General features: G+C 40.1%; 1 protein-coding gene across 1 annotated transcript; it reads right to left on the bottom strand.

The window, feature by feature from the left end:
* Positions 1 to 524: 524 nt before the first annotated feature.
* Positions 525 to 8,054, bottom strand: LOC125892040 (ADP-ribosylation factor-like protein 8B). The gene is made up of 7 exons (XM_049581774.1): positions 7,812 to 8,054; positions 6,157 to 6,237; positions 5,874 to 5,947; positions 5,491 to 5,584; positions 4,960 to 5,027; positions 2,581 to 2,651; positions 525 to 2,466 (listed from the first exon to the last, which is right to left on the bottom strand). The coding sequence occupies exons 1-7, from the start codon at positions 7,932 to 7,934 to the stop codon at positions 2,417 to 2,419; spliced, it is 561 nt and encodes a 186-aa protein (XP_049437731.1). The 5' UTR covers positions 7,935 to 8,054; the 3' UTR covers positions 525 to 2,416.
* Between the last annotated feature and the right edge of the window lie 6,379 nt (positions 8,055 to 14,433).

Raw genomic sequence — 14,433 nt, 5'->3', positions numbered from 1 at the left:
ATAAAAGATAACTGCGTATAAAAACTACAGAAAAGGCAAAGTGCAGTATGCAAAACATGCAGGTCAAAACTTAAAGTTAGAGATGCAACAATTTGAAATAAACTTGTTTTAACAAGTAAGTAAAAACAATTAAAAAGCATTCATGATTTTTTACATGCCATATATTACTCTGTTATTAAGATAGCATTTCATTTGGTGAAGAGCACATTATGAATTGTAACGGACCCAGATCTCAAAGTTCAGGACTCAGGACTTCATCTGGACTTGGAACTTGAGACTTATCACATCCCACTCATATACACAGTGCAATTCTAAATCTCTTAAGACTGATATCTGCCCTGTGATAATCACTATATGCATAAAGAGGAAAGCAGGTTTATGATGCACCAACTTCAGGTAACCGCACTGTCGAGATTCTGCGCTCCCCTCTGTTCCCATAATCCTCCCAAAGTCCCCTGCTTCCACCTAGTGGTGACAAACTGACATGGCTGGTTCCCAAAGAATTTCAATGCCACACTTGAAAATCCTTAAAAATAAAAACAAATTTATTAGCAATCACAGGGAAAGAATGCATGACATCTACAGGAGCTCGTTTGTTGGAATAAAAATGCTAATCTTATTTACAAAGTCTGCAATTGAATGTGAATAAGTTCAGCACATGCACATACAAATTGCAAATAGGCTATATTATTACACAGGTAACAAAGCTTTCCCCAAATTACCCACACAGTCACCCAAATATTTTTTTTTTTTTTTTTTTACAGCCCCTCACTGCTGCTGTGGTCCCAACAATCGACACTTAGGGTTACGACGATCACCAACAGACACAGAACAACATGTGAGATGACAAGAGCGTGTGGTGGATCTGTAGAAAACATTACAGTGAAATGCAGAAGCCATGTGGGCCTACATACAGCATTGAAGCAGCAGGGTTAACTCACCCCGATCCAGCAACACTCACACACACACAGAAAAAAGCAATTGATCAAGATGCACTGGCCAAGCAAGGGGCAGATTAATATACAGTGATCAAACCTGTGCGAAATCATTGTCTTGTCGCTGAAAGGAAATCAATCAATACATTGTTTTAAGAGACAGCATTGTCCTTAGGTTGCTAAGGCTTCCACAAAAGACATCAGGGTTCAGACAAGGGTGTGGCAAAGGCATGGGTGACATCAAGCACCCAACGCTTTGAACTAAAGGAGTCTTCTGTTCTCCGTAAGCTCCGTCATCATGACTAACACTGGCTTTCTGTTATCCAACCCGAACAAAATAGGGATTATGAAACAGATACTTGGGCGCACCCATACTGTCTTAAATTTAAAAAAAAAAAAAAAAAAAAAAATGACAGAAAAATCCTTTAACAACCTGAGAACTGCAAGAAAAAGTTAGCCCACATTTCAAGCTACATTAAAGTGTCGCAGGCTACAGGTGAGCATTCAAATTACCTGTCAACCAAACCAAATGTAACATTCTCTTATTGACCTTGCATCATCCGTCATTATTTGTTTTTCATCGTGAGCACAGTAATGTCTTTTCTCAGACATCGTAATGTGTTTATGAGATTACAGAACATAAAATGGGATTGTCGAGGGGTGGTGTTAAGTGTAATCAAGGGATTTATGCTGCGTCTGTACCAAGTGTTTATTTATAATAGTGGGTTAGGATTCGCATTGGGCAATATTTGTCTGATTGGAACACTCACTGAGCCAAAGGCACTTAAATCTCTGCTGACCTATCTCAGGATTTTGCCTCAGACACAACAACCACTCATAGTCTCACCCTCTATTCATCATTACATCATGTGTAAACTTTGACTTAAGTCACTTAATAAAATAGATACTTTCATACACCAGCAAATTAAATGCAGGCTACATTGTGAAGATTTGATCAAGAATTGAAGGTATTAGCACAAGCTACCATCGTCATTTGGCAAATAACTGTTAAAAACTACAATCACGACCTTGTCACGTAAACACCAAATGTTGACAAGCCACAGCACGGTTGTTTAAATATGGGATTAGAGGAGGTCCGTCCTGGTGTAGCTGGGGAAAAGCACACATCATTAGATGCTTGTCGAGGGGAACAAAGGCTATTTGAAAAGAGGAGGAAAAAAAGGAAAAAACTCAAACACAGAGCATGTCCATTATGATCGCAATAAGGCATGATGGGTATGGACAATCCTTCTTTTAGCACAGTACTGAAACAAATTTTCAAGACTCCAGATAGTTGGGAGGGCGGTAGTGCTGTACAGGGGCTGCACATCTATGGTAGTGTACTGGGTGGTGCAGGTGGTGACAGTAGTGAGCAGATAGCTGGATTACTTCACAGAGGCAGTGGAAAGGATGGCTGTCGAGGTCCCATGACCATTAGGGGGCTGAGGCCAGAGCTGCGACTGGGGCGGGGGGCTTCATTTTCAGCTTCTCCGTGACTTTGAATGCTGGATGAGCCACTGCAGCGTGATATCTGCAGAGGGGGAAATATTATGACTTTTTATGACTTCAGCAGGGCCACATATCATTAAACATCTGCATCTATGCTATTGGAGGTAGAATCATTTATGTTCTGATCCGCTCTTACCTATATTGTCTTTCTCTTTGCAGGAGACAGAATAGCAGCAGATCTCTCGGTCCTGGATGGCAGATAGATTCCTGAGAAAAGGAAAGCAGGAAATGTGAAACCTCTAAGGACTTTTGAAAGTCTTTTGTTCCGCTGATCCAATACTTCCATCAAAACATCTGTCATTCCAACCAGCAAAGTGCTAGTCAGCACTGACTAAAAATAAGAAGCTGCTACCTCAATGTTGTTGTACGCTAATATTTGCTAATTAAAAAGAGTGATGAGATAACAGATTTGTTAGTGTTAGTGTAGTGTTTCTTGTTCTCGTCTTGACGTTCAAATAAAATCAAACATGTTCAATGATGTGATAATTGTCAGCAAGCAATAGCTGTGCTCTCTCCAGCAGTGAGTGAATTTGCAAATCCCAGGATAGCGAAGGAATGGCCCTTCCCCTAACCAATCCCACTTCTCTTGCCTAAACCTAGCCAATCCAACAAACCAACGAAGGTAAAAAGTACTAGCCAATCATAGGGAGAGTAGGGCAGGATCTGCAAATCTACAAACGGTAAACATGGAAGGGTCTCTGGGGAGGTGCCACAGCGTAAACAAGTCTTGGTTTTCTTGTACTGTGGAACAGGAGGACAAACTGGTGGAGTTGTGGAGTGAACAAGAGTCCCTGTTAAATTCTTTGTGTATCTGGTCCACCAAGTAGCACTTAGTTTAGTGAGAAATCTTGATTTCTGAAACTGTTTGCCTCACATTCCCACAGTCTCCTCCCACTAAATCAGCGGAGCTAATCAATGGAGACTGGTAGCAAAGTAAGGTGACAACATCCAAAATGTAAAGTTTGTATGAAAACCCAGTTTTTCTTCATGGTTTATATTGGGTGTGGTTACATGATGGCTTCTCATACAGAATGAAATAAATCCGAATGAAATAATTCGGAATTAAAGTTTTTCCAGGTAGTTTACATGGGAAATATTCATTCCGAATGAGGATTTACATGGGAGATCAGTTTGATCACGTTTATTTGGGTCTGAGCAAGGTTTGGGGCAGGGAAGGTTTCTGATTGGATAGGGGGCGGGGCGGATGTTACGTGTTTACTTTTACCGGAAGAAAACACTGTAGTCCTCTTCCGGATAACAAGATGCTTGACGACGCCGTTATTAGTGCCTTTTTCGGGCTTGTTTTGCTTATATTCTTGAAGCAGCAGTACGACAACAACCTTGTTCTGCTAATGCTTCATCTGTTGAGGAGGAGAAGGGAGGTAGAAGGTCGAAGAAGGGAGATAGAAGACCGTGCTTTGGCGAATGGAAACCGGTGAGTGCAACGAGCCCAACTGCTCTATCTCAGCCCGTTGCTATGCACGCTGTATACGTCATCGCGCCAGAAGGGCAAGGAAACGAGCATGTGCAGAAAGAATGGAATGGCTGGAGTCGGGTAGGAGGTGTATACAAGACAGAAAACTTCTTCCATTCGGGTTCTGAAAAGGAATATTCCACCCCTGTGCACCCGATTAGATTTTCTTTCGGGTTGAGGTGTTTACAAAGAGCATTTCTATTCGGGTAGGGCTTCCAACCCGAATGCAAAACGAATACATGACTCCATGTAAACGCACGTATCCCCAGTCTTTGCAAAATCTTTAAGTGTGTGACTCAAAACTCACACTGTCTTTAGATGTGAGTGTCAGACTTCAGTCTTTGAGAAGGCCTCTAGTGTATGGTAGGCATTAGTGAATCTGTATATTCTGACAAACTCGATGTTGGCTCTACATTTTCACTCGTACGTACAGTGAAATGCTTGCACTGTAGGCTGTCGCAAAGGGAAGCAGTTCTGCAGTAAGCAGAAGAGAGTATTTCAGATCATACCGGTCTATTAAATATACCCAGGATCTGCCCACAATTGAAACTTAGGACAACTCAGCACATCTCTACCTACCAATAATCGTTGCATTCTAAACATCTGTGTCCAGTTAAATTGGAGTATCCCCAAGTTGAGACTATTTTCCTGATGATTCATCTACACCGTATGGCCAGAAGTCTGTGGTCTGTGATGACATGTAACTGTTGATCATCTTATTCCAAAATGAGAGGCTGATACCAACAGCGTCCCTTCCTCTGAGGAGGCTATTCACAGGAGTTATGAATTGGGTATCTTAGATTTAACACAGGTATGTGGACACCCATGACCACATCCTTTTGGTCATACAGTGTATAATTCAACATATTGGAAGTGTCTGACATCATCACTGTTGGATCACCACTTGGAAAGACTCACATAATACTTTGATGCAATGATTAATCATGCACCAGTTATGACTATAGGATACTTTAGTCAGAAGTAAGTCCTCAAGTTTGTGCAGGATTATCAACAAGAATCTGTATGTCTCAAGCGCCTCACATTTTTTCAATGAGCTGCTTCTCATCAAGTGCATTGGGTAGGTCTCGTTTGTTGCCCAGTACTAGAACCTGAAAAAAAGAAAAAGAGCTGATCAGTATCAAACACAGCAATGTATCAGCATTATCCCACAGTGTGGTCAGACAGTTTAAAGGATTTCTCTCAGCTATGTGCTTCACCCATCACAGAATCGTTACTGTTAGGAAAAAAACAAACTGTGTGTGTGTGTGGTGTCAAGTCACATCAGCTGGAAGCCTATCGATTTAGCACATCGAGCCCTGTCAAGTCAATCATCCAGTCCGCTTAGATATTTAAAAAAACTCATTTAAAAAATCCTGGCTTCTGCTCAAAAGACCACTTTGTGTTTCATCAAGCCTGAGTCACTGCGGCCCATCAGCTGCAGTGATTACTAATTTTGAGCCTCATTCCTGCTTGTGATCAGAGTCACTAGTTCCTCAGAAATCAATGTGATGACCCAAGGTGAGGCTGTAACATCAGGAGCTTTTGGGCCAAACACCACAAGTGTCTTCTTACAGGAATTCCTTGTAGCTGTGGTTTGTCTAAAAGGTTGTGCAGTTCATTTCTGGAAGCTTCTATCTTGTCTCGGTCTGCTGCATCCACCATGTAACTGCAAGGGGGGGAGAAATACTACTTAGAGAGTTTGGAAGCACTAAAATACCTGTATCACTAAATCATAAGTGAAAACCAAATGTTTACTTCTTACTACAAGATTAACTTTGTAAGAACACATGTAAATGAAGAGATACCAAGCCAAATGTAAAGACATTGCCTAAGCATTGTGTTGTATTAGTATGTATAAATAATTCACTTTCAGTTTCTCAGCGACCTTAGGAAGACAAATAGTACATTCTGCTCACAAAGGCACCTGCTGTACTTTGTAGTGTCCACAAACTTACACAATAGCATTGACTCCTCGACAGTAGCGCTCCCACATGCTTCTGAAGCGAGGCTGTCCACCTATGTCCCATATCTGAGGCGAGAAAGCATAGAATCAAAAACACAGTCTTAAGCAGGGCAAAAGCCTCTGCGCCATTTCGCTCCCTTTATAAACCAATCATTGCACCATTACTGCTCTACAGTTCAGACTAAAGGGCTCTACGCTGGCACTTGTCCAGTGTAAAATGGAATAGAGTTGAACAGTAAAAGCATCCCGCTGGAAATGTTGGCTTATTAGCCTACCTTTATTGTCACATTGCCTTTAGTGACCTTCCGCATGTTGAAACCAACTGTGGGAATCATGTCTTCACTGAACTGGCCTGACTGCACGAGACAAATGTAAAACAAAAGGAAGCATGTTAGTGAAATCTCAACTAGCATGTGAAATATATAGTGCTGAAAAGGTATTACAAAAACTCACAAGCACCTAGTTTGTCTCTTTTCAATCTTGGTGCTATTTAATTTCTACCATTTGTGTAAAGACATTCAGTACTATGTTACTGTCTCTGCATCAGTATCACCAAATAAAAACATGTCTTCATGTAATTAAGTCAGTATGGTTTCATTTAATTAAGTCACATGAAAAGCTTAGTGGATGTGAATTATTTCTGTGCATGGGGTCAGAATAAATTGAGAAATCATATGATTACAAGTTTTTTTTTAGCTGCCTGAAGCCTCAAATTGAACAATTGTCATTTTACTCCATGAATCATGTTAAGATGATGGCATCTCTGCATCAGCATACATTCGCTTCCGATCAAGTTTCCTGCAACCAGACGGTGCTTTGTAACCAAACATTCCACAAGCGTAGAAGTGCCATACAAAGCATTTAACCTAAAAGTGGGGCCACCCACTAAAACCAGCGCAACCTGCTTTGATAGAAACAGATATGAAAGAAATTCAGATACGCCAGATGACTTTAATAGCTGCGATTGTGTCGCTCATATACAGCCTGGTTTCAGTCCGGCAGTCTTGCAAAGTGAAGGCAGCTTTGTGCAAATCTAATCACAGATCACCTCACATGACCACAGCAGACCCGGAAAAACTGTGAGCTCTTGAGATGAATCCAAGGGAGGGGGAGCCTAGAGTACTGTGGCCTTCAACTTGACTTCTTAAAACTGCAGTATGCTCTATCACCTAGAAACACAGACATAAACAACACTGGACTACAGAATATAACCCCACACCCACTCAAGGCTGTGGCACGATAAACAAGTGAGACACACAAACAAACAAAGATATCATAAAGTTTTAATACTGGCAGTGCTAGCTATGTGACAACGTGCCATAAATCTGGACTCAACAACAAGGGAATATTTTTTATGGGAGGGAGAACGCACAGGAGCCGACGGCCATAATGAATTCAGTTTTGCTGGCTTGCCTTACAGCAGGATACACAAAGCAAATGTAGCTCTCCACCTATGTGACCTATCCTAATAACACAGACAGCTGGCAGCCTGCGGGTATGATGGCTCCGGGCCTCGTCCGCTTCACTTCACCCTGGCTAGATGACGTAGACAAGACGGGCTGTTTACAAAGTTGACGAGTGGCCCGTGTAGGCAACATGCAGTTGATGTTGACACACCGGCAGCTATTACAAAGCAATGACAACTCCGTTCACATGACCGCTTTCATAAGTAAGCGCACAGTCATACCAAGAACTTCGTCACTCTAGCTTAGTTAGCCAAACAACAACTGAGTCACATCGCTACTAGTGTTCGTACCGCAGCGATATATGACATTTAAAAGGCACCAACACATTCCTGTGCATGTTATGGAACAATAACCTATGAATGCTGTGGTCATTACATACAGTTTATATCATATATATCGCCCACAGCCTCTCCCAGGTATTAGCCGGGGCCCACACTGACAGTGCTTGTTTGCTAGCTACTTACTGCAATCACATTGACGAATGTGGTCTTTCCGGAGTACTGAAGTCCCACCAACGTCAGCTCCATCTCTTCCTTCCAAAAGAGGGACCTGAACCAGTCCAACAGCCTGTTTATGAGGGCCAGCATCTTGGATGACACGGTAGTCGCAGTCTCTGCGGCCGTCTAGATGTGAATTGGCTATCAGTCTACACAGGAAGTAGCTAGCTGCTTTGTCATATCATGTGATCCGCTGACAAGTGTTGCTGTCCCCGCGTGCCTGCCGGGAAGTGCATGAGTCTCACGAGAGCGCGCACAATGAAAGCGGAACCTGACGTAGGATCACTTTACACTTCTGGGAGGTATAAAATCACGATTAAACATGAGTAGTAATCACAGACTGTATACAGATAAGAGGAGGAGGAAGAAGAGGAATAAAAAAATGTTATCAATAATGAATTATTAAAAATCTCAACCTCAAGAATTAGTTCAATAATAATGATAATAATAATAATAATAATAATAATAATAATAATAACAATAATAATAATAATAAGGGGAACAAAGTGCTTTGCAATGCAGAACAACATAAAACACACAGATAACACTAAACTAAAGCACAAGTGTTATAAATAAATGACCAAACAACAATTAAAGATGAAAAAAGAAGAAAGCCCATCAGGTGAACCACTTACAAAACTGAAAATGTAGTTAGTGGCTACATTCAGTGGTGGATGAAGTACCTGAAAGGCATTAAATCACAGATATGTTACCAGAAAAAGACTGGTAGAAGTTAAAGTCACCTATTAGAATATTACCTGAGTCTTAATCTCAAGTCTCAAATCTGATATTTAATGAACATCAATAACAAAAATATTTTTAAAAAATAAATATATTAATAAATAATATCCAAAAAAATAAATGTAATGAAGTGATTGAAAGTAAAAGTACAAGTAAATGCTGTTAATTAAAAAGCAAGCAGTCAGAATTCCAAGGATTATAAAGTTTATTTCTTCTAAATATGTCACAGCTTAAAAATGGAGCTTACATTACAGTTGATGAAAAATGAGGTCCTCGTCACAACTTAAAGGATTTTATTTAAAAAAAAAGTTAACTTTTACATCAATACGTAGATACGTAGTGGAGTAAAAGTATACATTTCATTTGGGAGATGTAGTGGAGTAAAAGTGAGGGTAGCACTTTATAATACAGCCCGTGTTTTACGACGTAACTTCCCGTGTCTTACGGCGTAACTCCCCGTGTCTTACGGCGTAACTCCTCTAAGACCTGCCGGGGTCTTACAGTGGAACTGCTACTGTCTTATGCTGTCACTCCCAGTGTCTTATAATGGAACTTCATGCGTCTTACCTTGCACTTACTGGGACTTCCCGGGTGACTCTCTGACATCTACCATGACATTTTGGGGGAGCCTATATGGTTTAGTTTCACTTATGACTTACAGTGTAACTCGCTATGTCTTACAGTAAAACGTCTTACAGTCCAACTCCTTTTGTCTTACCATGTAGGCCTACTTATTAAAACTTATAACTATAAAATCAGATATGATTTACAGTTTTAAAATACACGAAAATCATACTGCAATATGTAACCTGTTTAATCACACAATGACAACTTCAGAGTTATAAAATATCTTTATTCTTTACCACGCAGACACCTGGTACTTACATGCTAAGTGCCCAAGACTTCCTGTAAGTACCAGGGACCTGGTTGTATTGTAAAGTGCACACTGTTCACCCTTCCTTACCATGCAGGTACCTGGTACTTACACTCTAAGCACCCGAGACTTCTGCTGTACCTACCAGGGACTTTCCCTGTAATTACCAGAGACCTACACTGTACTTATCAGGGACCGGGCTGTATTGTAAAGTGCACACTGTTCACCCTTCCTTGCCATGCAGGTACCTGGTACTTACACTCTAAGCACCCGAGACTTCTGCTGTACCTACCAGGGACTTTCCCTGTAATTACCAGAGACCTACACTGTACTTATCAGGGACCGGGCTGTATTGTAAAGTGCACACTGTTCACCCTTCCTTACCATGCAGGTACCTGGTACTTACACTCTAAGCACCCGAGACTTCTGCTGTACCTACCAGGGACTTTCCCTGTAATTACCAGAGACCTACACTGTACTTATCAGGGAGCGGGCTGTATTATAAATTGCACACTGTTCACCCTTCCTTACCATGCAGGTACCTGGTACCAGGCAAAGTGCATACTGGTAAATAAACAGTCTCGGGTGCTTAGAGTGTAAGTACCAGGTACCTGCATGGTAAGGAAGGGCGAACAGTGTGCACTTTACAATACAGCCCGGTCCCTGATAAGTACAGTGTAGGTCTCTGGTAATTACAGGGAAGTCCCTGGTAGGTACAGCAGAAGTCTCGGGTGCTTAGAGTGTAAGTACCAGGTACCTGCATGGTAAGGAAGGGTGAACAGTGTGCACTTTACAATACAACCCAGTCCCTGGTACTTACAGGAGAAGTCTTGGGCACTTAGCATGTAAGTACCAGGTGTCTGCGTGGTAAAGAATAAAGATATTTTATAACTCTGAAGTTGTCATTGTGTGATTAAACAGGTTACATATTGCAGTATGATTTTCATGTATTTTAAAACTGTAAATCATATCTGATTTTATAGTTATAAGTTTTAATAAGTAGGCCTACATGGTAAGACAAAAGGAGTTGGACTGTAAGACGTTTTACTGTAAGACATAGCGAGTTACACTGTAAGTCATAAGTGAAACTAAACCATATAGGCTCCCCCAAAATGTCATGGTAGATGTCAGAGAGTCACCCGGGAAGTCCCAGTAAGTGCAAGGTAAGACGCATGAAGTTCCATTATAAGACACTGGGAGTGACAGCATAAGACAGTAGCAGTTCCACTGTAAGACCCCGGCAGGTCTACTGTAAGACAAGCGAAACTACACAACAGGTTCCTCTAAAATGCCATGTAGATGTCAGAGAGTTACCATGAAAGTCCCAATAAGTATATGGTAAGACACGGGAAGTTATGCCATAAGACACGGGAAGTTATGCCATAAGACACGGGGAGTTACGTCGTAAGACACGGGAAGTTACGCCGTAAGACACGGGGAGTTACGTGGTAAAACACGGGCTACCAAAAGTACAAATACTTTACTAAAGTATTGTAACAAAATATTATTACTTTGTTAGATCACACTACTGGCTTTATCATAGCCTTAACATCTTCTCCATTTAATTCAGATTTTGCAGTTTGGTTTTATTGTTCATAAACAAAAGATTACATAATGCATTAAGAAGAGATCCTGGTTTGAGCTCAAATAACCACTTTGTGTTTCATCAAGCCTGAGTCACTGCAGCCTATCAGTTGCAGTGATTACTAATTATGAGTCTATTCCTCATGTGCATTATACGGAATAATGCCTTAAGTCTCTAGCTACTTTTTCAAAATTGACTTTTAAAGGTCTATGATATTACTATACAGTCAAAAAATAATCTGCATTATCAGCATCTCTCCTGTTCAATATGAAATGGTGAGGGATAAATAATAATAAAGAGAAATGTTAAAGTATATTATAGTGTTATATTTGTTTATTCTTACGTGATCTTGTCAACTTTTTACTGCTCTAGAGTTTGCAGGTCTATATGTAGTGAGAAACTGCTGCTGGCCATCCACAACTGTAGAGCTCTGTGGCACCAGGACAACGTCTAGTTGTAGACAACACACCTGAGTCAGTTATGGGTCGCTGGTTTGACCCCTAAAATCATGCAACTTAAAAGATTTATAAGAATATGTTACATATGACACTGATCATTTAAAATGTGAGCTATGCATGGCTTCAAATTTGATTTAATTATTGTTTTTCTTGAGAGGTCACTATGTTTTAATAGTTATTGTTGTTTTATTGTGGATTCATTACATGTTGTATTTGTTGCAGTTGAATGTGTTTTGATTGGCTGCTACCTTGGCCAGGCCTCTCTTGTGAAGGAGATTTTCATTCTCAACGGGACTTCCTGGTTAAATACAAGTAAAGAGGAATCAGTCAATATGACAGCAGGAGTGTTTTTTTTTTTGTTTTTTTTTTTAAAATCATATTTATTTCCCTGTTTTAAAACGTTTACATGCACATTTAGTTAAATGAATATCTAAATGACAGTAATAGTACAACAGCTGAGAGGTATATGCAGAGCCATTCATGTTGACTTTGATCTATTAGTTGTAGCACGTTAAAAGCTAATGACAATAAAAAATAAGTTTACGCGAACATTTTAAAAGTCTTGTTTGTCAACCAACATGTAATTCAGTATATGAAAACTGTAAGGAATTAATTTCGGCAATCCATATTTCAGTTGGCAGTCTTCTACTTTACATCTTAGTATTACACTCTGTGGATGGAAATGTAAAAGTTTTCAAGAAGAAATTTAAGGGGCTTTATTGTGAGTCAGGTCTATAGAAAAATCCTTGTCTAATTTACAAGATCGCCCATACCAAGTATCTCTCAAAAGATAAAATAACCTATACACACACAATACCTCCATTCTCCCTGGCTGTATAAACTTCTGTAGCTCACAGCTACCTACTGTTCCTCATGTGCTCCTCATTTGTGATAATAATGGCTGTAAAACATGCATGGCAGATGTATTTATTTATCCAACCCTTTTAGTCTATTAATGGTGTATCATTGGCTGGTTACATAAAATATACTCTACAAATACAGTACCTGTTAACAGTGTCCAAAAGGCAGACTGTGAATTTGGTGCCCACTCAGAGGAATGACTGAAACAAAAGTGCAAATGTGAAGCCCAAGTGAAGGAAAAAAAAAAAGTAAGTGACTCTAATAAGTTAACCAGACAAGTGGTTTATCTCAGAGACATTTCACCTTAGGCACAATTACCACAGAACTTGTCCTGGTGTCAGATAGAAGGGCTTTTCCATCCATGTTTATATTAACCTATACTGTATATCAGTGTCATTCAGAATTCTGTCACTCAGCCCCTCCTCAGCTGACTCCACATAATCACAATCATTAAAGCTACAGCAGATAACTTTTATTTTGAAAATACTTATATGTAATAGTTGCTGAAACTGTCACCATATATTAGCAGCAGTACATGAGACAGACAATTGAAAAAAAAAAATCAGGTTCCTCTGACCCCTCCTAGTGCTCCTAATGGCATTTGCAAGAATCAACTGTGTCAGAATCAGAGCCAGGGGGAGTCTCTAATGCAGCTTTCAATAACTTCTTGTGCATACGCTGCGCAGCCCCCCTTCCCTGTGCATGCTCTGTACAATAAAGTGATCCATTGTCCCACTCAGGACGTTTTGTATAGGCCCAGATGAATATTGCCATAATAATGTGTGGTTATTACAAAATCCCACAGCACACCTGGATTGGCATCATGGCACACCATTTGAGAACTACTGTGCTAAGTGTTGGCTTTTGGAGTGCTTCAAGAGCAGCGTTGGTATTAACACTTTACAAAAGTAACACTTTACAGTGATATGTTTTAGCAGTAACGAAGTAATCAAACACGTAACCAACAGGTAATAGGTAGTATCATTATATTTACAATGTCACATAACATGTTACCACCAAAAATAAGCTGTTAATTGTTTTCATTTTTCATTCATCCACACTGATTCACATCGCTCTACTTCTAGCAGTGCACCAACAGAAAAAATATCCCCTGAAGGTTGTTGTGTGTCGTGTGTCTGTGCGTTATCAAATTCAGTGTGTTTTCATTCACATACCTACAATGTATCCTCTTTTGCTTTTGCATCCTAAAGCTGCCTGAAAGCTGCTCAGGTAAGGAGCTGGCCTCCTGTTTGATTTTTCCACATCACAATGATCGGCACATCTGGGTGATGTTAGTATATATTGGATGTGTTTCCAATCATAGCCTCGACAGCTGCAGATCAGCCCTGGCACACAGTCCTGTTCTTACGCACAAGTGTTCAGTGTATTAAACTCATCATAGCAACTTACTTGCACGCCATTCCATTTGTTGTGCTAACCTCAACGTTTGTTTAGGCTATTGAATTTCATATCATATGTATCATATCTCATAATTATCAGACTTTGATCCTCTGCCTGACCCTCCCTGTGTCTATTCATTTATTTTAAAAGGTTTAGGCTATTTCATTGTTGTATATTATTGCGCCATTACTAACACAAAGTGGTAATCTCGCTGTTGAAATGAACTGTAATAAACTGGAGCTTCTGTGCTTTGATCACCAGCTGTGAAACAACATGACCTTCATCTATTTAAAATGCCTATTAGTTCCGTTGAGCTCATTTTGGTTAAAGTAACACAAAAGTAATGTAATAAGTAACCTATTACTCTAATTCAGCAACTTAACTTTCAAATGAAGGAAACTTTTAATATGTGATATACTACATTTTGAGAATAACTTGCAACTTGTAACTTGTAACTTGAACACTGTTGAGGAGTGGCGCAGCGATTACATGAGCAGTGATTGACTTGATTGAAAGCTGCGTTAGAGTCTCCTCCTGGCTCTGATAGGTTGTTCCTGCTCAGGATTCTTGTGAATACCATCAGTAGCACCGGGGGGAGTCAGAGGAACACAATATTTTTTTCACAGATTATCTGTCTCATGTCACTCTCACTTAATGAGTTACTTAATG

Source organism: Epinephelus fuscoguttatus, linkage group LG1 (genome assembly GCF_011397635.1).
Source record: "Epinephelus fuscoguttatus linkage group LG1, E.fuscoguttatus.final_Chr_v1".
In the NCBI taxonomy this organism is placed as follows: domain Eukaryota; kingdom Metazoa; phylum Chordata; class Actinopteri; order Perciformes; family Serranidae; genus Epinephelus; species Epinephelus fuscoguttatus.
The sequence above is the reverse complement of the archived record's forward strand: the minus strand, read 5'-3'. Positions and strand labels throughout refer to the sequence as shown.